Raw genomic sequence first — 27,614 nt, forward strand, 5'->3', positions numbered from 1 at the left:
ACATCTTCAAATGAAAGAACCACAAATCACAGCCAGCTTAGCTTCTGACCACAGTCAGCCAGATGACTAGACACAAGTGGCCACACCTGAGGACTGTTCCAAGGGACATGGGCGCTGAGATCAGAGGCCCCAGTGTGAGTCCTGGCCACTTCACTCACCCACCGTGTGACCTTGGAGAGGTACTCAATGCCCTCCTAGCTTCTATGCTGCATCTGTAAAATGGGGCAGAAGCCACCTGATTGGCAAATTTGCCAGGAGGATTTAAGTATGACAGTAGGGAAAGTGGACGGCTCGTGGAAGGACTCAGTAAGAGGCAATGCGCATTCTCAATTCTGAACATCCAAAAAGTTCAGGCAAAGGTTTGACTGTCCACTTTGCTAGACTTCCTAAAGGCATATGGAGAGTGACCATGACCTCTCCCTAAAGGAAATCTCAACCCTGAGAACTCACTGTGCAGCACACTGAAATATATCAAGTACAATCAAGCATATGAACACAAGAAAAATTTTGATCTTTTTTTCTCCATGAGGTTTTTCCCAGTCTTTTTACTTACTAGTTTTTATTTGAAGCATATCTGATAACATTAAGCACTAATGGAATAGAACTGACATTGCTTCCAAAGGTCTCCTTTTGGATTTGCATTGGAGGATTTTGGATCAAACCTATTTTTTCAGTTTTCAGGTCTATCCTCACTTACCTATAAAATCTTACGGTAGTATATCATAAAACAACACCAGCTACATCAGTAATAATCATAAGAGCTACCATCTGTGCCAAGCAACAGGCCAGAATTACTTATTTAATTACTGCCTCCACCCTGTGAGGTGGGTACAGTCATTCTCTTCTAACTTACAGAGGAGAAAATTGCAGGTCAAAGTGGTTGAACTTGTCCTAGGACACACAGCTAGAAAGTGGTTGATCAAGGTTTTGAGGCCAGATCTGTACGATTCCAAAACATACACTCATTATACTCACACCACTTCCTAGCATAATACCAGGAAGAAAAACATAATCTAGTCCAAAGAGGCTAAAGCTCTTTTAAATGGAGAAGTGGGTTAGCAAGACATGCATAGATAAATCAATAATGCAAGTCAAAACCACCTTCCTTCCTATAATTTCTATAGCCCAAACGTCCTCTTTCCTCTTAAACAAGAATCACTTCTTCCTTCCTCAATTTGCTTTACATATTAGAACAGAGATGAGACATTGATTTTAAGACTCTGGGCTCATCCTAAACTTTTTTTTAAAGCAACAGAGACATCTTTTGGCCAATAAATGCAACTGCAAGGTGACAGGAACACTCAATTATGTGAGCTGCACCGGTGAGCCATTCTCTAGTTATCTTTCAGTGACTCCTCAGTCCTAGGATGTTCTAAAGCTGACAGAGCCCTGGCCCACTGGCCACAAAAGGAAGTTTCTTGATAAAGAAATGGAGAGTCGGGGTCTGGATCCACTACCTGAAATGCAGTTCCATCTGAATGGATCCTTGGGTCGTGCTGCTGTTCCTGGAAGGCTGAAAAATACAGCTGAATACGTTTGTCATGCCAGGACTGGCCTTCTGCCCGGCATAGCGAGTGTCAAAAGCCATCATGGAATGGGAAACCAAGTTAATGGACTTGGTTTGGTTGGAAAAGCTTTCATAGAGCAGTTTACATTTTTTGAAGTCGAATCTAAAAGGGAGAAAACAGATAGGATATTAAACTCTTCCATTTCACAAAATCATCTAAGTTCAAGACAACAGAACAAAATCATAAGTATACCTGAGCTTTATGAAGGAGAATAACTTTCACTGATTTTGTTAACAGACTCCTCAAAAAGGATTTAGAGCCATTATGCCCTGCCTCTTACTTTTCAGTTCCAGGAAGATGCTCTTGTCCACAGGAACTCCATGAGGAATAACGTTATCTACTATATCTGGGTGCATTAGCATTCTCGTTTCTCATCTCAAGTCTGAGGAGGCTATATATGTGTAACAATCCCCGAGGGATGGGAAGGGTCCCGTTAGACCTTCATCTGTCAACTCCTAGCCTGCCTGCAGGATTCTCTCTCCAGAGACTGCCACATTTTTATTTAACCACTATAGCTTCCTGGAAACAACCAGAACAAATAATACTCTTCATATAGAGAAATAATGTAACTGATCCATCAAGAGGAAGTGCATTTGATGCTGCCTTTTTTTTTAATAACAGAGAAAGCTGCAATGTGCAATTCATCATTTATTCAGTACCATCATGACATTCCATACAGAATTATTTCATTTTGTAAAAAACTAAGGGCATAGCTAGTCATCAGGAAAAAAGATGCTGGCTTGCAAGATAATCTGGGACCCAAGCTTCATTATACCATTTATTCAACTGAGTTAGACATAGGCCAGGATGGATTCTCGAGGCAAAGACAAAGAAGAAGAAGAAGAAGAAAAAAAAAAAAAAAGATTGTTTCCGTAGGGAAATTTCTAGACTTTGAAGTCCTGTTTTCAAATACTGAACCACTTTTCCAGCCATATGACTTTACCCTAGGTAAAAATTCCTTCTGGACAATAGAATTCATATCTGCCCAATCTCACATGATCGTCAAGAGATCAAAATGAAAAGGTGATCAAGTGTGAAAACACAATGCAGTCCTCAAGGTTCCACACCAGTCATGACAAATTTTTGGTCCACCCAGACCACGTAAGTGATACACTCAGTGAGTCACCAGGCAACACACGCCCTATCTAAAGGCTGCCCAAGAAGCTCCTCAGTGAACACACGGGCACGTAGTCAAAGCTTTCAACTTCTCAAAAGAGGCTGAAATCCAAATTTTCTATGTGACGTCCCCCAATTTTTAAATGTTGGCTGGGGAGGCAGTCAGCAGGGCCACTCCCCGATTAGGCAGACGCCCCCCAGCCCATACTTCTGACCCCTCTGCACTCTGTGGGGCCGTGCTCTGACTCCATGAGGGGGGTGGCACATTTGGGCCATTCAAGACCACTGCGGGACCCCTGGCTTTCTCGCTGGCACATCGAGACGCCGGCTGCTCTCTCAGCCACAGTGACCACAGCCAAAGAGCAGCCTGACGGCCACCATGGACACACGGCATCAGTGTCTGCACGTCTGTCACCTCTTTTTTGCCCCCCACCCCCACCATATCAGTTTTTATTTATTACTACTTTTTAAGCTGTTGAAGACATAGCACCGCAGCAAGATTACATTAGGAATGTATTATAATAAGACTTTTTCACTGAAGCCTAACACCTTCCTACACCCCAGGCTCTTTGGAATGCTTCCCCCTTTCCTTGCACCTGAAGTACAACCGTGGTGGCTCTTTGTCTCTCCCCGTATACATGCAGATACCGCATTATGTTAAAGGTATGTTCTACGGACATCATTAGCAGCATTACGAGCTCTCCCTAACTGTGGTGCTAGAATCCAGTACTTGTAAAACTCCAGTAGATTCGGAGCGGGGAGGGGGGTGGGGGAAGGGGAGCGGGAGGTACAGGCTTCCAGGTGTGGAATGCATTAGTCACGATGATCGAGAGCACAACACAAGGAATATAGTCATGGTATTGTAACAGTGTCCTGTGGTGACGGATGGCGGCTGCACTCGTGGTGAGCACAGCAAAACACACAGGGAAGCTGAATCACTATGTTGTACACGTGAAACTAACCTAACGCTGTGTGTCAACTATACGATTTTTCTAAACAGTGCTGACATAAAAACAAAAAAAAGAAAAAAAAAAGAAATAAAAAACCAACACCAGTAGATTCTCAGGAAAGTTTTGCATAATATCTGCAGTTCTTTCAAATGCATCGGTTTCAGCACCAGGTGTGGAGGCCACTGAAACGTCCTAATAACCTGTCTTTACTGACAAAGCAATGAATTTAAACTTTGAAAAAGCACCATGTAGACCAACCCAAAAGCACTGTGCAGACCACCTCCGGTCGTGAACCACCACTCTGCAACCTCTGCTCTACGCTAAAGCGGATTCCAATAAAGCGAAATACGTGTACTGTCTGGGATACTGTCACTGTCATGTCAGCCGCTAGGCGTAAACCAGCACTCTGAAAGTCATACCTGGCTAAGGACCCAGTACTCTCTTTTCCTTTTGGATCTTTCAGCTCCAGACTTACATTCACCATATCGATGAGGAAGCACATGCACGTGTACACTTCTCCACTGAGAATAGTCTGCAAGAGGAAAATGCCAATCTGAAAAGGGGGTTAATATGTCAAGACAGTAATTTGCTCGTTGTTCCATCTTGTCTTCGCAGGTGAGCTGGAGGGATCCACGCACGAGGTGGCCATCAGCTGGGACGGCAAGAGTTAAGAGTTACGGGGCAGCACGAGGTCTCACTCACGTGAATTCTTGGGTCTTGTAAATCATAAGGCCGCATAAATTCCTCAATGGGCTCTCCGAGGTTGTTCTCCAATAAACCACGAATCAGCTTGTATTTGTACAAATCCAGGGAGCAGTGGACTGAGGAGAGATTGCCATGGATAGATATGTCTGGCACCGTATGACTTATTTCTCTGAGGAAAGAAAAAAAAGTCACTTTGGCAAACAAATCGGCAACTTAACACCGACAAAGCTCACACCCAGACGTAAGGAAGAGCTAAAATGCACCCGCCTACGTTATCCATCAGTTCATTCCTAACTTCCAGTAATAAAAATTTCATGTGGCTCCAAGTGGAGCACATGAGCACAACTATGTCCTGCTTCGGCTACAAAAAGCCCCTTTTTTCTCGAAATATGCATTTATAAAGTCCCCAAATCGGAGTTGGCTAAGTAATCTATTAATAAGGAAAAATCTCATGAGACCCAGAAAGAGCTGAAACATTACCGTTGGGGAGGCAATAAAGAAATGGCAACCTCTACATTTAACTCTTCGGCTCTCATGTTAACTAAAGGCGGACACCAATGTTTCACACGGAGCCCAGATGGGACGTCAGGATAAAAGGTGAATCTGTTACTTGTCTCTGCTGAGATGGGCAGGAGTAGGACTGAGATGCCCGGGCCAGGGGGTAGTACACCTTGTCCCACACGAAAGAGCTTCTCCCCCCACCCTCCCGGGGAGAAGTGGGCACCGTGGCTCCTGCAGACACCATGCTCTGAGCACGTGAAGTAGAGGACAGGGATGGAAAGCAGAAGAATGTAAAAAATTACTCTGTCTGCAGAGCAAAACTATATATGATCAAGTAAAGAAAGCAGTGATGCAAGCCACACGAGAAGAGCTGGGAAGGACTACCCGGTGCCCTCTCAGCTTCCTGCTTCTGGGGTGCAAGCAGCTGAGAGGGTATCTCGTACCGAGTTATCACCGCCTATCGGGGCTAACAGTATAATCACTGCACATAAACAGTGATGGAAGCGAAGCGGGTCAAGTTTACATAATCAGGGTAACAAAGCACATTTTTGGGGGGGGAAAGCATTACTTGAAAAGAAAACAAAGTGTTCCATTTCTAAATAACGAAGCTCCTCCTAAGATTGCTAGGCCAGTAAAACCAGAGAGAGCCCATGCCAAGCATAACTGAGCGCCAGCCAGGCAGCACTCGAATAACAAGTAAGAATGAAATGCAAAAATCCCAGGGAGAGCAGCTACACGGTGTCGCTAATGCACAGAGAAACAAAAAAGTGGCATTAAATGGCTCGCCCAAACCCCAGAACCACAAAGGGAGTGGCCAAAGACGGATTAAAATCGCACTCCCCACAAGTAACGAGACTGCTTGTCAAAATGCTGCAAAGGAGAACGTCTTTCATGACTTGACAGCCACGGCCGTCTCTGTAGTTAAAATGCAAGCGTTGCTGCTTTCTCCAAAATGAATGCCCCAAACGGACAGCCATCGTGCACGGGGCACAGCAGCTCCCGGCTGGGCGCGTGGGCCAGGCCAGCATGAGCACCGCCAGGGGACCTTGCTCACATCACCCAAGGCTCGGCCCTGAGACTCAGGTTCTGGTGGTCTCAGGTGAGGTCTGGGAACATTTATATTTAAGATGTTTCCCGGACGATCCCATGGAAGTAATGACAACTGAAGCAATACTCTAAACTGCAGAAATGTGTTTAATTTACCAATGAAAAGGTAAATTAGAGTCAGCTCATTGCCTTTATGGAGTACTTTCAGATTGCTTAATGGAGCAAAAATGGGCAGAACTGCATCTCAACAGTTATTCTGATTAAAATGGAGTTCCAGGGTAAGTAGCAACACCAGGTCCAGAATCTATTGTGCTTGGAAAATATAAGCCAATGTCACCTCTTCCAAAATACGTTCCCTGTCATCACCACCTCCCTACGTCCACCAAAAGCCATGCTACATTCGTGCCCCTTCGTCTTTGTTTCCAAGGCCTCAGGGGCAATCCTATAACACAGTTTATAACACTGAGTCAAACTCTAAATTAGAATCACCTTCTAATTTGCCTTCCGATATCCCTCTATCAACACAACATAAGCTCCATAAAGGCAGAAGGTTTTTCTTCCCAACACAGTAGAACTCCCATCTAGTATACAGCTGGGACTCCATAAATATTTGCGACATAGAAGAAATAAGTGAACACCTATTCTCTTCCAGACTTACCTTCGCAGCACTGATCTCCAAGTTATTAAGATTCTACCTACAATAGATAATGATCCAGATATAAACCACTCACTTGTCCAAGTTCCTTTCCACCTGCAATTTCAGCCGACAAGGCTCAGTTAGGAGACTCCCTCCCGTCTGCCGCACGAAATAGGAAGGGAATACCAGATCTCCACTGCTGTCGTCTGAGGCCTTAGAATACTCTCGTGGACGTCTCTCTGCAGCAAAGATGTCCATGTCTTGTAGATCCACGACAATGCAATCCAGCAGGCAGACATGGTCTTCTACATGCACCCAACGGAAGAGACAGAATGAAGAAAATAAGATCCGGAAAGGACCGGCTCCGGACACAACTAAAAAGCTAAACAAAGTTCATTCTGTCTTTGGAAAATGTTCAGAACTGTCTGCTTCAAAAACCTGAGCATCCAAAAGTCTGCACTCTGGCACCAAGGCCTCCCTATGTGATGATCCCTGCACTAGACACTTCCTGTCCACTCCCCTTCCACGTCACCCACATGCTACTGTCCTGAGACACAAGCTGAGCCTAAAGGATTTATGACCGACATGATTGGACAGCCATCCCTCCCAAGGAGAGGATGCGACCCAAAGGCTTACAAAGTTTTCCAGCACCAAAATTCTTTTCTTAAACAAATATGTCATCATTTCCGCTACCACCAACCTCATCCAAACCACCATCATTCTGCCTGGCACCCCAGAAGCTCCCCTCCAATATACCTACACCATTCCCTCCTGGCCCTCACAAAACCATTCTGCCCGCAAAATACCTGAGTAATCCTTAAAAAAATAAATGAGACCATAACATTCTCTTCCTTCTACGCTTTAATGATTATGCTTAATCCAAAGTTGTTTCTGTAAAACTCCTCCTAAATCCTTATAAAACCCTGCATAAGCCCACTGCCTACTTTTCCAACCTCCTCTCGAGCCATTCTCCACTCTGCTCCTGAAGCCTCGGGCTCACTGGCCTTTATCTCCCAAAACTTCCAAGCCCTTCACTATCTGAACAGCCTTACCTATGGCATCACCCTCCCCTCTCAATCTCAACTGGGTCCTCTCTGTTCTTTCTCCTGCACCATTCTGTCTTTCCTAGAACATCTCAGTATGTCCGCATTTAGAGGCCTGCTTGGTGACCCTCTCATCTTCTACGCAGAGTGGCAGGAGCCGTGTCTAATAGCAAGCTAATATCCAGCAGAGCCAGATATCACATCAGCATTCAGCTCGCACTACATATCAGTTCTTCAGACTTAAAATTTATTAGTGCAAATATGTTTAAAACACCTACTTTGTGCCAGCTACTTTTCTAAATCCAGGACACTATTCTAGGATACAGCAGTGAACAAAACATACAAATATCTTTTCCACCATGAAGCTTATATTCTAATATAAAATTGTAAATTTATAAATTCTCCCCCAAATTAATCTATTTCTTTAATATAATTCCAGTCAAAATCCCAAAAGAGAATTTTTGAGGTGGGGGGGGAGCAGAACTTGACAAAATAATCCTTAAGTTATTTTTTAAAAAAATTAAGGGTATTCATCCCATGAGATGATAAAACATGGGGAAGGTGTTTCTGAGTGTGTTATTGGAAGCGGAACACACAGAGGAAAGTAACAATGGATCTAGCTACATGGAAATTAAAGAGTTCTACAAGACAAAAACAGCATGAATAAAAAGGGCAAAGGAGAAACTGGAAAAAAAACTGCAATATATTTGACAGATAATAGGGAAATGGCCCCACTTTATAAAGATTTGAAAATCTGTAAGAAAAGAATACACAAGTAGGAAAACTGGCAAGGAACGTGACAGGCAATTCACTACAAAAAGAAAATCATCCCAGTATGTATATGAAAATATATCCAACCTCATTAGGATCTAATAAATGCACACACACACACACACACACTCTCTCTCTAAATAAAATAAATAAGTAAATAAATAAAGCAGTTCTTTATTTTTTACTATTTTGATAAATACGTGGAAGAGACAGAAGTGGAAGTGATCTGGTAGAAGGGGGTGGGGGGAGGTATAAAGGGCTTCAGAGACTCCCTGGGTCATCATGGAACCCTAAGGATACACGAAGAAGTTTGAAAACCACTACTTTAATCGCATCTTAATCATAAACAAAGAAATTCCAGAAACAGCAAACAGGAAGGAGAAATACCATTTGGAGAGAGATCTTTCCATCGACCTCTAAAACATCCCAAATCACTTCTCATAGGCATCCGCCCACACAGAAGGCTGGCCCTCCTACTCCTCACTGTCCTCACAGCAACGGCAGGAGGTAGCAAGTGTTGGGTGGCACCATGCGCACCCCCTCCACGCTCCAGACGCGTCACGTATAGAGACTGGTGGACAGTATCACGTAGATGAAGGATTCAGCTCTGGGGTCAAACTGCCTAAGTTCATAGTCCGACTCTGCCACTACCCAGGGCAGGTTAAGCTACTTGATCTCTCTCTGTGTCTAAGATGAGGATAAAAATAAGACTCTACAGGGGTCCTATGGGGTGAAATGCAATGATTTATGGAACAACGTGCCATGACATCTGGCACACAATAAGTGTTCAACAACCAGCACTGTGACGATGATTAGGATAATCCCATTTATTTAATCATCAGTCCAACCATAAGCCACTTTCCTGTCACCTCTAGGACCACAAGGGACCACAGGGAGTAGAACCTCGTACTGTCAGTTCTTGCATAGACCAAAAGACATGCACCAGCCTTCTTAGTGAGGGTCCCACATCTTTCAAAGCCTTATCACACCAGACTGATTTTTGTGGCGAATCACCTTCTGTTCCCCTCTCCGACTCCTGGAGCACCACCTCACTTTATTCCATCCATCACCTACCCAGAATACATTTAAAAACCAAAAGGCCAGGGGTGCCTGGCTGGCTCAGTCAGAGAAGCATGCAACTCTTGATCTTGGGGTCCTGAGTTCAAGCCCCACATTGGGTGTAGAGATAACTTAAAAAAAAAAAAAAAAACTAGTGGCTCCTGGGTGGCTCAGTCAGTTAAGCATCTGACTCTTGATTTTGGCTCAGGTCATGATCTCAGGGTCATGAGATCAAGTCCCAAGTCAGGCTCTGTGCTGGGGATGGAGCCCACTTAAATAAAATAAAATAAAAATGGATTAAAAAATAAAAATAAATTTAAAACAGACAGAAGGCCGGACTATATCAAAATAAAAAGCTTCTGCACAGCAAAGGAAACAACAAAACTAAAAGGAAACCTACTGAATGGGAGAAGATATTGCAAAAGACATATCTGATAAAGGGTTAGTATAAGAACTTACACAACTCAACACCAAAAAAACCCAAATAATCCAGTTTAAAGATGGGCAGAAGACACAAACTGACACTTCTCCAAAGAAGACATCCAGATGGCCAAAAGACACATGAAAAGATGCTCAACATCACTCATCATCAGGGAAATGCAAATCAAAACTACAATGAGCTATCACCTCATGCCTGTCAGAATGGTTAAAATCAACAACACAGGAAACAACAGGTGTTGACAAGGATGCGGAGAAAGGGGAACCCTCTTCCACTGCTGGTGGGAATCCAAACTGGTGCAGCCACTCGGGAAACATTATGGAGGTTCCTCAAAAAATTAAAAATAGAATCACCCCATGATCCAGTCATCATGCTACTGGGTATTTATCCCAAAATACAAAAACACTAATTCGAAGGGATACATGCACCTAATGTTTATAGCAGTATTTGCAATAGCCAAATTATGGTAGCAGTCCAAGTATCCATCAACTGAGGAATGGATAAAGAGGGTGGCTCAGTAGGTTAAGCGTCTGCCTTCAGCTCAGGTCATTATTCCAGGGTCCTGGGATCGAGCCCCACATTGGGTTCCCTGGTCAGTGGGGAGTCTGCTTCTCCCTCTCCGTCTGCTGCTCCCCCTGCTTGTGCATGCGCACGTGCTCTCTCTCGCGCACGTGCTCTCTCTCGCGCGCGTGCAAAAATAAGTAAATAAAACCTTCAAAAAAAAAAGAGGATATATACATACATATATATATATATGTATGTATATATATATGTATGTATATATAATGGAACATTACTCAGCCATAAAAAAGAATGAAACCTTCCCATTTGCAACAACATGGATGGAACTGGAGAGTACTACGCTCAGTGAAATAAGTAATAAGTAGAGAAAGACAAATACCATATGCTCTCACTCATATGTGGAATTTAAGAAACAAAACAAGCAAAGGAAACGAGAGTGCAAGTGAGAGACAAGCCAAGAACCAGACTCTTAACTATAGAGAACAAACTGACGGTTCTCAGAAGGGAGGTGGAGGGGCGCCTGGGTGGCTCAGTCGTTAAGCGTCTGCCTTTGGCTCAGGGCGTGATCCCGGCATTCTGGGATCGAGCCCCGCATCGGGCTCCTCTGCTGGGAGCCTGCCTCTTCCTCTCCCACTACCCCTGCTTGTGTTCCCTCTCTCAGAGCTGGCTGTCTCTCTCTCTGTCAAATAAATAATAAAAAAAAAAAACCTTAAAAAAAAAAAAAAAAGAAGGGAGGTGGAAGGGGGTTGGGTGAAATAGGTGATGGGGATTAAGACGAGCACTTGTCGTGGTGAGCACAGGGTGATTATGAAGTGCTGAATCACTGTATTGTACACCTGAAACTATTATAACACTCTATGTTAACATACTGGAATTAAAAGAAAATAAAAAATTTAATTTAATTTAATTTAAAAAAATCCAAAAGGCCAAAATCAGGCTCTCATCCAGAATGACTAATTCTTAAATTCTAGAGAAGAGCACCAATAACTGGATGGTTCCTGTCTTCGCAAAATTGTTACTTATAATATCTCTGCTGTAACCTAATTCACACTAATATTTTATAAGAGTTCTTTGCTTTTAGAATTAAATAGAATAATACTTAAGTAGAAAGTGGATAGTGTCTGGACAGTGACTTGCAAGGATGTGTCTAAGGATGCAGGAATCATTCTAGTTATACTAATACCATCTTGTGGCAACTACCTTGACCTAAAGGAAAAAGTCCTAAGAGACCACGTAAATCTCTGTGTTCACACTGTGTCTTGCTAATTTAACTGTACTTTAGAAGTCACTCACTGCTAAAATCTATATCCTAAGACTCTGAAGCTTTCTAAAACAATATCAAAATCATATTATCACTACAGACCCCCTACCACTATGATGCACCCCTGAGGCACCTGCCACAGTCTCATGAACTCCCCACCTTCGCCATGCAGCTCCTTTCTCCTCTTACCTGGACTACTGGAAACCTGGCCGGCGGAGGGCGCGGCTTGCTGCCCTTGCTGCTTGGTCGAGGTACTCGGCACAGACTCACTCCTCAGGCTGCCTAGACTCATTCCAGCAGGAGGCATCATGAACAGCCCCTCGGAATGCGTTCCCTTCGGGTCCTCCGTGCTCGTCATTTTCCTCATACTGTGTCTGGGGGTACCCGTTGGGGAAGCTGAAGGCACAGATTCCTGGGAAGAAACAAAATAAAACTAGAAGGCAGGAATGGGGGTGATGGTATCTTTACTTTGCTGGAAGTCCTATCCCAGTCCCTGGGCTCTTCAAAGACTCTATGACACTTGGCACTTCCCAAGGCCCCCAAATCCCATAAACAAAAGGGTAACAGGGTCATGACATTTCCTGTCACATGTAATTACTTGCAGAGATGTTACTTATAATTCAATACCTGTTGAACACTACAGCAATCTTGCAGGAATACATTATCTGTTGGCTTAAGACGCTAACTGTTAGTGGTTTAGTCTAGGTCAAACACAGTGAAAGCAGACCTCTCGGCCCTACGATATGTGCTGTGGCTCTGCGGAGGGGAGGAGCTTATTATTCTGAGACTGTATCTACAGCAATATGGTTCCATAGGAATGAAGCCATGGGAGCGTGTCTGCACCTCCTGGAAGTCGCTCCTTCTGGGCTTACGTCTCTCATCTCTTTAAGTAACTGTGCAAATGAAAACAATGGAAAACGTAGGAGGCTGGCCATTCCTATTATGTTTCTGTTCAAGGGCATAAAAATTTAGGGCAAATCCGGAGTACCATAAATTCTGTAATTCTACTGAAAACACTACACGTTTTTCTTATATACTTAGTACCTTCAGTTCGTTGCTAACAGGGGAAATCGTCTTCACCCAAATGATTCCATAACCGACTTTTAAACTTCACCCAAGCCTCCGTGCTGTGCTGCAGGCTTCGGGGCCACGGACCCACCTTCACAGGCACGTTGGGGGCAAGGGCAGGATTTCCTGCCCACGCTGCCCTGTGTGTTCACTATCTCAGCATTTGAAAAGGAGATGGTAATACTGTTCTCCTTCCCAGTTATCTTGAGTACAGTGACTTACAAGTAACCGTGGTGGGGGGGGGACCAACTAAAAGTTCTTACTTGCCGCATTTTTTGGGGGGAAGGCAAATTGCTAGGTAAATGCTCTTATTTAAATATTTCGACAGTAAAACCCTTCCCCCTTGCTTAGTTTATTTAAACTCTAGAGAGTACTCGTTGCTCTTTCGCTTGATTCATCTCTACATCCCCTCTCTAGTTGCTTTAAATAAATCAATGGCTTGAGGAATTAACTCAAAGCTTTTGAAAGGCTGACTTAGAAATTATGGTCTAAGCGTGAGTTACGGTTGAGAAGAATGAAAGTAAAAGCATATGTAAAAAAATCCAAGCCTGCACTCATTAAGACATGGATTTGTGTAAAACAATCCCAAACACACTGGAGTCAGGGGAACTCAAAGGCAAATAACCCCTCCGTGAGCTTTGATTTCAGGATTACTTCCTGTTCTTTAACCACTGGAATGCATACTAGACAAACCTCACACATGCAAATACACTAAAGGGAAAATGTAAACGCAAAGTGATGTTTGGTGAAGAAAGCAAGTCTTCACTTCATGTAGGCCTAGATCAACCGAGCTGACTGTGCCTGTGGAGAGGTGAGCTCCGCAGAGGGCTTTATCTGATTACCAAGGCTTTACCAGGCGACACACTCCAAGCAGCCCTTAGGGAATTCTACAGAACAATCCCTGGCACATAACAAGATAAAAGTTTTTCTAGGATTTAAGGAAATCAGATTATCAAGAAATTACTGCCTAGAGCCAAAAAAACAAAAGAAATTTCCTTTATTGGTCCTTAAGAAAGCCTTTCTCTGGACACAGGAGGGAAGTGACTCATCAAAGAGACAAAAAGGTGATAAGCAGGCTTTCCCAAGTACGTGGTACCTAAAGAGTTAGTTCTTGAAAGGTTTTCTTTTTAAAGAAATGAATGTGAATCGACTGCTGAATCCCATAAGGTTTTTCAGAATAACCAGGAGGCAAAAAGTGTATTTATACCTTGAAGAAAAAGTGATCCTTGTACGCACTGCCACTTAAAATCAAATCCTCAAAAACAAATACAGGAAAAGTCTTTGATTAAAATGCTACAGACTATGTGCTGTTATTTGGCTTATTTAACAAAGCAGAAACTCATGCGCAAAAATTTCTTCAAATATTTTGGCAATTCTTTAGAGGCTATCTTCTGAGTTAGCTCATGAGCCCATATATAGATATGACTGATAGAGAACACCAGTCCTTTACCTTTTTAGGAAGGAGAGAGAAACAAAAACGGTATTATTCGACCTGATGACCCATTCTGGTTCTAGCTGATCTCTTCCTAAAAAATCTAGTTCTCAAAACAAAGATTTACCACAGACACAGATATCCTGTAGAGCTTACTGTCGGCTCAAAAGATTGCTCCAAAGGAGGGATTCAGCTCTCCCTCGAGCAGAGCTGGAATGAGATTTTGGAACAAAGTGTCCCAAGGTGATGGTGAGGACAACCTTCATGTGCAAACAGAAGTTCTGACACATTTGTTTAATATCTAGTCCTGCTGGGGCGCCTGGGTGGCTCAGCCAGTTAAGCGTCTGCCTTCGGCTCAGGTCATGATGCTGGGGTCCTGGGATCAAGCTCCGAGCGGGGAGTTTGCTTCTCCCTTTCTCTCTGCTGCTCCCACCACTCATGTGCTATCTCTCTGCTCTCTCTCTCAAGTATTAAAATCTTAAAAAAAAAAAAAAGCTAGTCATGTTAACTATAAATACATCATACTAAGGAAATTTCAGAAGCTAGAACTTTTAGCAGTTACAATCTTTCTTTTCACAAATGGATCTTTCTTTTATGTTCTTTAAGACTTTGGTCAGTGAACAGCAAAATGCTTCTCTCTCAACTGTGAAAACACACTTTCTTCGTTAAGCCCCAGGTTACCAGTGCTCTACTGTGAAAGAGCAGCAGACACTGATTTTATTTTTACTCTCTTAAAAATCATACCTAAGTGGAAGCCTATGCGTTCCTATCAAAGCAGGGAAGGCCTATCATTCCCACAGGAGGGCTTTCCATAGCGAGGTCAAGAAGCAAGTTCTCAATCATTAGTTCTGCCTGAAGGCCTGTCTACGAAGCTATGAGGTGGTGGCGCTCTGCCCCCCAGTGCTGAGCACTGCTGCTCTGGTGCCACCCTCTGCTGGGATCACTGCATCTGGTTTCTTTGAGTGACTACAAGTGAGGTGATACATGGACAACCCGCCCCTCAACCCCTCGTCCTCGCTCTGGTCTGAACCCAAGGTTATGACAAACAAACATGGCGGCTACGTTCCCGCTGTCTGTCTGCACCCTTCTTACTCTACCCACTCCCGCTCGCTGAATCAAATATTTTCAGCTCGGGATGTGTAGCTCTGTAAGAGTGAGTAAATGGATGAGTGATAAATAAAACAAAGGAAGAAAAATATGGAGGAGACAGTAATTTGAAAATAATAATATTATTTGAGTTCAGGCATTACCAACCAATATAGTCTCCTATTACTTTCTGAACCAAGCTGAGGTCCTTGGCAAAGTCCTGGTAAGAACTAGCACCCTCCTCACACTTTCTCAATTTCTTTTCTTTCTACACCTAGAGAGGCAAACACTAACTGCTCAAATTTGTATCTTTCCCGTGATCATTTTTGGAGTTCTTCCCTCGAAATTATTCTAATGAACTCAGCCACACCCTTTAGAAAACTCAAAAGACCTACAGCTATGCAGGCCAGGACCTGTAAGGCACATCGCAGGGACAGCCCTCCCCAGTTAACTCTCCCCACACAGACTTAACCCTAATAGCGGGAGGTGAAGGCATAGCACAGTTAAGAGTATGGAAGGCAGGCATGCCAAGTCTGGGGCCCATGCTGTACTTGTGACTAGCTGTATTATCCAAAACGAATGACCTACCCTACCTTAGTCTCAATATCTTTAGCGCAAAAAATGGGGTTAATAAAACCAGATACCCCCTTAGGTTGCTAAGGAGGGGGGAAAAAAGGACAAATATGTAAAGAGCTTAGCACTGGCTGATATATAAGAAGCATCCAACAAATGCTGGCTATTTATAGCTATTATTGCCAGTCATAAGAGCTCATAATGAAATGTTATGTACCTCCTCCTTCAAAGGCTCTCTCCCTATATTATTAGCTATTAGACTAAAGACGGGCATAACTAGCTGGGAATCTTAGTAAATGAATTTGTTCTTAATTAGCAGATAAACTGCAAAGCTGCCACGGAAACCAGCAAGGTTCCATTAGAACACACACCTAGAACAACAAGACCCTGTCCCAAGTTCCAGCAGCGTTAGTCTCGTGGACTGCAGAAATGGGTGGGAGGGGCTCGTGAGACCACCTCCCGCACCACGGCTGCAATCTACTACGTGAATGTAAAATGAAAGCAACGATCTTCAGCGCAGTTACCTCTAAACGTTGCCATAAGAAATATACAAGTACTAAAGTTGTTTTAAACTGTAGAGCCATACACTGTACAAAATTTTATTATGAAGATATGAACGGCTTCAGATAAACCACAGGCCAAATCCCATCCTCTGAAAAAAGGCAGGTCATGTAAAAAGTTGATCATTTTATAAGGTCAGCCTGTGAGAAAAGCATTATACAGACAGAAGGTTGGTTCTGTTGGTTGTTTGCATACGACAGGTAAAAGTTATAATTTACACTATCTCTATTAAAAGGTTAATTGAAATGTCGATAAAATGTCAAAAAAATCGCTCAAGCCGCACACACCACAAAAGTAACAGCAGTTACAAGTAATCTTGCGGCAACACGTGAAATCTTCAACCGGCGCTCAAACAGGTGGACTGAAAACGGAATGGATGTTGACTGCTCACCTTATCTTGTAAGGAAAAGGTCCCAGGAAAACCAGCAAAGAGAAACTTGTTCTTGACCTTCAACTTCCCCAAATTTGCTACAATCAGATTATTTGATCTGGAACTTTCGGGGATAAGGAGAACAGGAGCACCCGCCTCAATATCCAGGAGAACCCGCGAACAGCGCTGTGCTTGATCTCTCACCTGAAACAGGAAAAAAAACTAATTCAGAGGCCCAATCAACACCTCAATTTTACAACCAAATAGCTTCTGGTTCCCAAAAGTTCCCAAAATTCATAATTCTAAAACAAGTAAAATCACACAGGGTATATGCTAGTAGCACCACGGAGTTACACTAGAACTCGATAACAAGATAATGGTAAACCCCCAAATATGGAAAGTAGACTACACACTTAATAACCCAAGGGTCAAAGAAGAAATCACAAGGGAAACAGAAAAATATTTTGGCCTAACTGATATGGAAAATGTAGCATAGTCAATTTTGTGGGACACACTTAAAACAGTACTTAATGAAAAATGTATAGCATAGTATTGAATGTTTATTTTATATAAAAGAATAAAGATGAAAATCAGGGATCAAAGTATAAGAAGCGAGAAAAAGCAAAAGCAAAATGAACGTAAGTACGTAGAAGGAAAAAAAATAATATAAACCAGAAATCAGTTATTTAGAAAACAGATAATTTTTAAAAGTCAATTAAACATTTATACAACACAATACCCAATGCCACAGAATATACAATCTTTCAAGTGTAGCTGGCATACTCATTGAGAACATGCCTGGGCCATAACACAGGCCTCAATAAGTTTATTATTTGAAAAGACTGATTCTAGCTATATGAATCAAGAAAACAGGAAGAAAACAAAAATTGTCACTATCAGGAAGGAGTGAGGGACATTGCTACAGAACTCACAAAAATTTTTTTTAAAGATTTTATTTACTCGGGGCGCCTGGGTGGCACAGCGGTTAAGCGTCTGCCTTTGGCTCAGGGCGTGATCCCGGCGTTATGGGATCGAGCCCCACAACAGGCTCCTCCGCTATGAGCCTGCTTCTTCCTCTCCCACTCCCCCTGCTTGTGTTCCCTCTCTCACTGGCTGTCTGTCAAATAAATAAATAAAATCTTTAAAAAAAAAAAAAAAAGATTTTATTTACTCACTTGAGAGAGAGAGGGAGAGGGAGAGAGCAGGAATGAGTGGGCGGGGCAGAGGAAGAGGGAGAAGCAGACACCCCGCTGAGCAGGAAGCCCAATGTGGGGCTCCATCCCAGGACCCCAGGATCAGGACCTGAGCTGAAGGCAGATGCTTAGCCAACGGACCCACTCAGGCACCCCCAGGACTTACAAATATTAAAAAGATAAGGGAACCTTTGAACTACTTCATGCCAACAAACTGACAACTTAGATGCAGTGGAGAGATTCCTTAAAAAAACACATGCACAAACTATCTATGGCTAACATCATATTTACAGAATGTTTCCCCCTAAGATAAGGAAAAGGCAAGGCTCTCACCACTTCTATTCAACATTATGCTGAAGTCCTAGTCTGTGCAAAAAGACCTATAGGTTGGAAAGGAAAAAATACAACTCTCTTATTCCAGACAACATAATCACCTATGTAGAAAATCCTAAAGAATCAAAAGGAACTAGGATAAGTTTAGCAAGATTGAAGAGTAAGAGGTCAACATGTCAATATATGAAAGTTAATTATATTTCTCACACTTAAACAACTGGACATTGAAATTTTTTAAAAAGTTGGTATCATTTATAACAGCATCAAAATTTCAAATACCTAAGGATCAATTTAACAAAAGATGTGTAAGACCAGAATACCCAAAACTACAACACAGTACTGAGAGAAACTGAAGTCCTACTTAAATGGAGAGATACACCATACTCGAGGATCCAAAGCCTCAATATTATTAAGATGTTGATTCTCCAGATACATAGATTCAGTGCAATTCCAATCAAAATCCCAGCAGATTTTACTGTAGAAAGACAAGCTGATTCTATAATTTGTATGGAAAAGCAAAGGTCCTGAAGTAGCCAAAACAACTTTGAAAAAGAACAAAGTTGGAGGACTTACACTACCCAATTTCAACACACAATAGAAAGCGGCAGTAGTTAAGACAAGATTGTATTGGCATACAATCAAATATAAATCGATGGAACAGAATAGAAAGTGAAGAAATACACACATGCCTATATGGTCGATTATTTCTCAACAGATGTGCCAAGATAATACAATGGGAAATGAACAGTCTAGATATGTATATGGGGAAAAAAAACAACTCAGCCCTCACTTCACAAAATACACAAAAATTAACTCAAGAGCACCTGGATGGCTCAGCTCAGTCAGTAGAGCATGCAAGTCTTGATCTCAGGGCTGTGAGTTCAAGCCCCATGCTGGCTGTGGAGATTACTTTAAAAAACAAAAATCTTTAAAAATAATTAACTCAAAATGGAAGAGATCTAAAATTATAAAACTTCGAACAGAGGGCACAGGAGAAAATTTTCGCCACCTAGTGGTGGACAAAGATTCCTTTGACGAAACACAAACAGAACTAACCATAAAAGAAAAAAATTGGACTTCACCAAAATGGAAAAAAACTTCTGCTTTTCAAAGAATAGTGTTAGGAAATAGGGAAGAAAGCCACAGACTGGGAGAAAATATTCACAGCACATTTATCAAAGGGCTTGCATCCAGGATATACAAAGAAAGAATAATATCAATTCTACACAAACTCTTCTGAAAATAGAAAAGGGAACACTTTTCTATTCATTCCACAGGGACAGCACTGCCCCGTTACCAAAACCAGAAAAGGCATTATTTTCTATTCCAGAAAAGACAACTACAAACTAATATCTCTCAGGAACATAGATACAAAAATCCATACCAAATCAAGAAAACTGTAAAAAATCCACAGACAGTACGTAAGTGAATGAACGTGGCTGTGTTCCAATAAAACTTTATGTGTGTGTGTGTGTAGGCGTATATTCTCACAGGCCATAGTCTGCCAACCCCAAGAATAACTGAATGCTTTTCCCCATGACTGGACACAGGGTGAGGATGTCTGTTCTCACCCCTTCTACGCAACATTGTAATGGAAGTCCTATCAGCGTAGTAAGGGAAGAAAAAGAGATGAAGGGCATACAAATTGAAAAGGAAAAAGTAAATCTCTATTGACAGACAACATGATCATCTACATAAAAAATCCTAAAGAATCTCTAAAAAGTAACTGGAACTGGTAAGAATATCTAGCAAAGTTGCAGGGTGCAAGGTCAGTGTATAAAAATCAATTGTATCTCTATGTACAGTCTACAGAGAACCGGAAATTGAATTTTCAAAATAGCACTTATAACAGCATCAAAAATATAAAATGTCTAGGGATCAATTTAACAAAAGATGAATAAGACCAGTACACTCAAAACTACAAACGCTGCTGAGAGAAACTGAAGACCTGGATAAATGGAGAAATACGCCACACTCAGACAAAAGACGCAATAGTACGGAGATTTCAATTCTCCAAAAGTTGACCTACAGATTCAACACAATCCCAATCAAAATCTCAGCAGGCTTAATTGTAGAAACTGACAAGCTGATTCTAAAATCCACAAGAAAAAGCAAAGAATCTAGAATCGCAAAAACAATTTTTTAAACTTTTTTTTTTGAATGATTTTTTTTTAAGATTTTATTTATTTATTTGACAGAGAGACAGCCAGCGAGAGAGGGAACACAGGCGGGGGGAGTGGGAGAGGAAGAAGCAGGCTCCCAGCGGAGGAGCCTGATGTGGGGCTCCATCCCAGGACCCTGGGATCACGCCCTGAGCCAAAGGCAGATGCTTAATGACTGAGCCACCCAGGCACCCCCTGATTTTTGTTTTTTTTTAAAAGGAGGCCCCATGCCCAATGTGGAGCCCCAACTCACAACATGGAGCCCAAGAGTTGCATGCTGTACCGACTGAGCCAGCCAGGAGCCCCCTTCCAGAACAATTCTGAAGACAGTTCCTTATAAAGTTAACCACACAGTTACCACATGGCGCAGCAATTCCTCTCTTAGGTATTTACGTAAGAGAAATGAAAACATACGTCCACACGAAGATTTGAACACGAATGTTCACAGTAGTCTTATTCATAATAGCCAAAAACTTGAAACTACCCAAATGAACATAAAGTAGGTGAATGGATAAACAAATTGTATTACATTCAACAAATAAAATACTACTCAGCAATAAAAAGAAATCGCACGGCTGCTACTTGCAGCAATATGGATGGAGCTCAAGAGCATCATGCTAAGTGAAAAAAAGCCAGACACAACTATGCTGTATGATTTCATTTATAGAAAATTCTAAAAAAAAAAAAAAATGGCTAAACTGTTCTGACGGAAAACAGACCAAAGGCTGCCAGGACGCAGGGATTAGGAGACTTTGCCTAGGGAAGCGAGGAAACTTTGTGAATAACAGAAATGTTCTAAAAATCTGGATGTGACCGGGCTTACAAGACTATACAATTGTTAAAACTCATTGAACTGTATTCTTAAAATTGCTTAATTTTACTGTAAGCAAATAATACCACGACAAAGGGGACAAAAAGCATAATACGCTAATACAATGAAATGTTTCTCATATATTAATCAGTGAAAAATACAGATTACAAAAGTGAGAACAAGACAGTCTAAATTTTCTACTTATTCATATTTTTATTGATTTTTTTTGTTACCTATAAAAAACATTTCTTTTTAAAAAGAAAAAATACAGCCTTTATAGTATAAAAAAGCTCTTCTTTCTTTGGTGTTAAGCACGTGAGTCAGGAGAATTTACAACACAATAAGTAGCATGTTCACTTCCTAACCGTAGTAGATGATTTGCTGGTATTGTCTATCAATCCGTGACTACTGCGCCTTTGCTTTGTTCTTTGAGTAAACTTCAGATTTACAAATTAACTCAGATTCACTGCAGCACACTTAGAAGGGAAAAACAAGCAAATAGAAGAAATCTGATATCATGCATAACCTCACATTCAGAGATAAAGACTGTTAGCATTTTGGCAGGTTAGTGGAGGCACTCAGAATGGGAGCTCTGAAGCCTGAGTAGAATCCCCCCACCCTGGCCACTCAGAAGCTTGGCAAGCCTGGGTAACTTGTTAGGTCTCTGGGTCTCACTTTCCTTACCTGTAAGATGGGAGGAATCATAAGCCCTACCTGCAAGAGCTGTTGTAAGGACAAAATGATACCACCCGCCTGCGGCACGCAGAAGCAATCACCTAGTAGCATACAGTTCTACTTTATAAAGTTCAACGTATTAAGGGGCAGTTCAAAACTAATACACTAACACCGCATAGCTCTTCGTTTTCTAACACGCCTTTACAGTTACATGTTATATGCTTCCCCATTAAGAGAAAAGCTGAATCATGAGTCAGCCAGAGCTCCAGACAAGCAGAGTTAGGATTACTGTTTCCTCACTGATAAAACGGCAATAACACACCTGCCCACCACTCCCTCACTGGCTATAATCGTAACTAATTATATTTTTTCCTGGGTTATATCATCTCACTAAAACATGAGCTCCATTAAGGCAATGACCTTGTCTTTCTTGTTTTCCATGATGTTCCTACCACCTGGCAGACTGTATGATAGATCATTTGTCAATGAAGATTCACTAAATAATTCACAAAAATGAACAAACAAGGTTGTCATAAGGATCGAATGAGATAATATATGTGAAAGCACTCCGAAAACTCCAAAGCATCATTAATATATTATTAAGCGAATGTACAGCATACTTATTTTTGTATCTCCATTTTCCTCCAATAACTGAGTCAAAAGAAGAACAGCAAGAAAAATAACTCGCTGCTGGTGAAACAGCTTATACTGGCAACACCCAGACCCCAGATTCTTGTACCAAGATTTCGAAACTGCAATACCACATCTTAGCTCCACCAAAAATCTGCACTCCCAGTTGCTCAGAGAATAAAGAAGTTTAACAAATAAAAGAAACAACATGTAAAGCAGAAGACAGAGGAAAACAAGATCACACTTCTGGGATAAAAAATAAATTCATATTTGGCCCAATTGAGGTACATGATGCTCTTATAATTTCAAACATCAAGACTAAAAAGAAACGTCAAGTCCTACTGGATCATTATTTACAGACACCAGAAAAGAGAGGAATAAAAATTCAGGTACAAGTCAAAGGTAGAGGATACCACCTGCCACCAGGAGAAAGGTATTGAAATTTCAAAATAGCCTCAATTTTACCAGCAAATAAAAGTAGGTCTTTAGCTCTCTCCATAAATCTTAGTAATGCAAAATCTTAAACCTACGTAATACAAATAGCTAGGATTAAAGATCTTGAGAAGATCAGCTTTTCTTCGGCGCCCACACACTTAGCACTGTTCAAAACAGAGAAGGTCATCCCTTTACCATCTACTTGTCTTACCCAACTTGATATACCAAAAACTTTAAAGACTCCTGTTTAGTTTTTTTTTTTTTTTAAAGATTTTATTTATTTATTCGACAGAGATAGAGACAGCCAGCGAGAGAGGGAACACAAGCAGGGGGAGTGGGAGAGGAAGAAGCAGGCTCATAGCGGAGGAGCCTGATGTGGGGCTCGATCCCGTAACGCCGGGATCACGCCCTGAGCCGAAGGCAGACGCTTAACCGCTGTGCCACCCAGGCGCCCCTCCTGTTTAATTTCTGCTTAACCCAGGAAATTAAACCCAATTACACACTAATGCACAGTGTCTCACTTCCTATCCCGAGCGATTCCGTAACACTGCTGCTTAAACCACACAGGTGACAATAATCATTTTAAGGGTACATAATTCTAACAGACAACATTTATTAAAAGTATCCAATTGAGAGTCACAAAAATGTTCATCACTTTGACCAAACAATATCGTTCACAGGATTCAATAGTATAAAAATAACTCAAAAAATGAAAGAAAAAAAAAACTAGGTACACAATACTATTCATAGAAGCATTACTCATAAGAATGAAAAACTGGAAGCAATTTAAATGTTAAAAAACAAGGAAATGGTTAAGTAAACTGATTTGATGGATTATACAGTTATTAAATAGGATCGCTATGAAAAATGCAAAGCAAAATGGAAACAGATTATGAAAAAAGGTTAACATGATGGCTTTCAAAAATGTATACATAAAATTAACACACTTTATATTACATTACTGTATGTACTGTATGCTATTTCTCAATTTAAATGCTTTTTTTAAAAGTATAGGTAGGAATTAAACTGTTTTTCCATTATTTTAAAAATAAGAAGTAAAAATAAAATAAAAGGCAGAAGTAGACCATAAATGTAATAATGCCATTTTACACCATTATTGGCCCAGAATAAAAAGGTTAACAATATGAGTGTTGGATATGAATTAGAGGATATGAATTCATACAAGGATATGAATTAAAAGGAATTCTTACACATTGCCAATGGGAATGTATAATCGTTTAGGGAAAACAATCTGGCACTACTATCTTGTAAAGATAAACACGTGCATACCCCATGGCCCCGAAATCCTGCTTGGAGAAACTCTCACACGTGTGCACTAAGAGACATAGTACACAAGAGCAGAACACTGTAAACAACCAAATGTTCAACAAGAAAATGGATAAATCTGTGCTCCACGCCATGAACTACAACAGTGAAATTAAATGAAAGGCAATCACATGTAACAAAATGAATGTATCTGGGGCGCCTGGGTGGCGCAGTGGTTAAGCATCTGCCTTCGGCTCAGGGCGTGATCCCGGTGTTCTGGGTTCGAGCCCCACATCAGGCTCCTCCGCTAAGAGCCTGCTTCTTCCTCTCCCACTCCCCCTGCTTGTGTTCCCTCTCTCGCTGGCTGTCTCTGTCAAATAAATAAATAAAATCTTAAAAAAAAAAAAATGAATGTATCTAACTAAATGAAAACTAAAAAAAAGTAACAGAACATTAAACACAGCTTAATACCATTTTTGTAAAGATCAAAACAAATGAAATAAGATACTATATCTTTTTTTTAAGGGACCACAAGACCCAAAAATCAGATCAGTTACCTAAGGAGTTGACAGGAATGAGAAGGGGAAGGAACATATGCGGCAGAATTAGCAATGTTTTAATTTTTATTTATTTCCCGACTGTTCATTTTACTATCATACTTCGAAACTGACATGCTACAGATATTCTTTTGTATGTGTCAAATAAAAAATTATTTTAAAAGTTTCTAAAGAGAAAAGAAAAGGTTATATACTCTATGAATACATCCATGGAAACATGCATAGGGAGAAATTTAAAAAAACAATGAAAACAAATTAAAATCTACCTGGGGTACTAGGACACGGAAAAGATTGATCCTTTTTTCCCACATTCCCTATAATTTGACTGTGCTTTTATATATAGGTATAAATATAGATATAGATTTTTTTTTTAACTAAGTAGGCTCCACGCCCAGTGTAGAGCCCAACACAGGCCTTGAACTCACAGCCCTGAGATCAAGACCTGAGCTGAAATAAAGAGTTGGAGGCTTAACCAACTGAGCCACCCAGGCACCCCTGTGCTTTTTTATCTTTTAAAAAATATTCTCTCAAAGATACACAGGAAACTAGTAACACTGATTATTTCCAGGGAGGGAAACTGGGTGGTTGAGGAAAAGTAACTGAGAAGGAGACTTTTCTCCAAATGTCCTTTTACTTGGATTCTATACTAAATCAATATGTAACATACCCAAAACATTTAAATGAAATTGAACTTTTTAAATGTTGTCACTATAAAGACAGTATCTATTTATTTCATTATAATCTTTTACCTAACAAAGCTTAAAAATAAGTAAGTTTTACAAAGGACTGCCCTGTAAACGTCTTCTGTGGTTCCCAGACCCTGTGCCAAGACACCACAAGACGCTGCCACGCACGTGCGTGCTGCCAGGACAGTTCAAATTTCTGAGGCAAACACATCATCTGTTGGACACTGCGCGTACTAGACTGAGGTAGTTCATGTTCAATGTTAGACCATGCTACACTCCTTTCGATGATGTCTCATCTTCGCGACACTGGGTCTTTGGCAGTTGCTGTGATAATGGGCCATGAGACAATGAATGACGGCTGCCGTGTCCAGCCTGGCCCCAAGTCTGAGAAGCTGTACGGTGCCCAAGGGGCACTTACACCCCTGCTAGCAAGTAATTTATTTACAAACGAAAATAAAAATATTAGTCTTTCACTTATGTGTTATTTTTTTAAACGGCTACTGAGTCATTAGGAAATGTTTAGGTACTTGTTTAGACTTAACTATTCTTTAAATGGAAAGACCATTAGGTGTGTCTTTTTGCTGAGGATGTGCCATGGAAATATATCCAAAACATTAAGAGAACCATGAACAAAGAAGTTGGGAACCGCTAATCTATTTGGAAAAAACTCTCTTTATATAATTGATATGTTCCTTGGAAACGCTTTTCAAGAGAAGTATCTCCACTGAAGTACTAAAAGGGACCAGAAGTCTTAAGCGTTAGCCATAAATTCCGTTTATCTTCTTTAGAGGAAGCTAAAGCTAAACCTTACAGGTCATTAAAACAGGACACAATGAAGAAGGAATGTAAGCTCTCCAATCACAATAAGACTTCTGTAGAGAGCTGGCTACGTGGAGGACACTAGCAAGCATAAAATTACCTAAAGTCCTTTCCTTTTTGCAGTGAAATTTTCCAGACTTCTCCCTAGAGGCTTAAAAGTTCTATTGATCAAACTGGAAAAGCAACTTGGGGAAATGAGCCTTCCTACCGTCTGCCCCTCGATAGCTGCTCGCTGGCGCCCTAAGACGTCTTGCAGCTGAGTGAAGTGCTGAACGAAGGCCACCACCTCAGCCTGAAAGCGCTGCGTGTGCACATACTGCACGGAGGCCATCTGGAGGCTCACCCGGATGTCATGTTCTCTCCGGAGCAGAGGGTCAGGCCGGCCGTATCTGGGAGGAAGCGCAGAAGTGTGACTTGGCAGCCAGATATAAAGCAGTATTGGAAGAAAACAGGCTCGTTCAGGGGTTTCCCCTAGAAAACAGCTTTAACTATTAAAATGCCACTCTGCAATCAGGTTTGACGAAGCAAACTCCAATAATCACTCCTTTTCTAAGCTGCAGCAATGTGCCGAGGCTGTGAAATCAAAATCTGGGGTGATGGCCATGGCTGTGAACAGGGTGGGCAGCCCTGGCACTAGACTCACTCTTGATTCTAGAACTCACTCAGAAGCCACCTGGGGCTCACACCTTTCATCAGGGCTCTTTCCCTGCCTTTAGGGAAGAGTGATTCTTCCCGCTCAAAGACTGTAACAATATGGACTCAAAAGATAAAAAATAAGTCCATGAAACAATGGGTAAGGAACAGCAGGCAACACAATCAATGTTTCTGGGGAAAACTGTCTCCTGGAGGTAGGAAGACATCTTCATTTTACTTCAGTGAAATGCAGGCCAGAGAGGTTCAGCATTTATATTCCAAGACAAATTAGAACACTTTTATGAATAGTTTTCAATTTAAAAGACATGGCATCGTAATAATAAATTGTACGGGACACAGTCACAAGGGAAAGAAACTCACATCTGCTTAAGCACCTATTTTGTGTCAGGCAGACAGTTAGGACTTTTATATTAATTATCTTATTTATCATAGATTACACCACTGTGGTAGGTAATAATATAAACATGTCAATCTACATTCTCAGTAGAGTATGATATACTTCCCCTGAAAATGAAAATAAAGTTCTCAGACATCTTTGGGGACAGTTTTTCTCAACTCTAGTTAAACATTAGAATCACATAAACAAATGTAAAAAAAAAAAACAACTGAGCACTCCCACAGAACCGAGTATTTGGGGGGCAGAGCTGGCTATCTATACTTTCTAACAGCTCCCCAAAATGTTGA

The 27,614-nt window shown here is 41.4% G+C and overlaps 1 protein-coding gene across 4 annotated transcripts in view; it reads right to left on the reverse strand.

Annotated features, from left to right (window-relative positions):
* The window catches only part of VPS13D (vacuolar protein sorting 13 homolog D), a 240,245-nt gene that overhangs the window by 169,370 nt on the left and 43,261 nt on the right, over window positions 1-27,614 (reverse strand). For all 4 annotated transcript variants that reach the window (XM_045777921.2, XM_045777920.2, XM_045777919.2 and 1 more), the window contains exons 24-30: window positions 26,485-26,665; window positions 16,731-16,913; window positions 11,809-12,031; window positions 6,619-6,829; window positions 4,337-4,508; window positions 4,054-4,166; window positions 1,458-1,670 (exon numbers count right to left, since the gene is read on the reverse strand). In XM_045777921.2, coding sequence (XP_045633877.2) covers window positions 1,458-1,670; window positions 4,054-4,166; window positions 4,337-4,508; window positions 6,619-6,829; window positions 11,809-12,031; window positions 16,731-16,913; window positions 26,485-26,665 — 1,296 coding nt within the window. The remainder of the gene's footprint in view (window positions 1-1,457; window positions 1,671-4,053; window positions 4,167-4,336; window positions 4,509-6,618; window positions 6,830-11,808; window positions 12,032-16,730; window positions 16,914-26,484; window positions 26,666-27,614) is intronic.

This window comes from Ursus americanus, chromosome 33 (genome assembly GCF_024610735.1).
Source record: "Ursus americanus isolate L20-20 chromosome 33, mUrsAme1.1.p, whole genome shotgun sequence".
NCBI lineage: Eukaryota > Metazoa > Chordata > Mammalia > Carnivora > Ursidae > Ursus > Ursus americanus.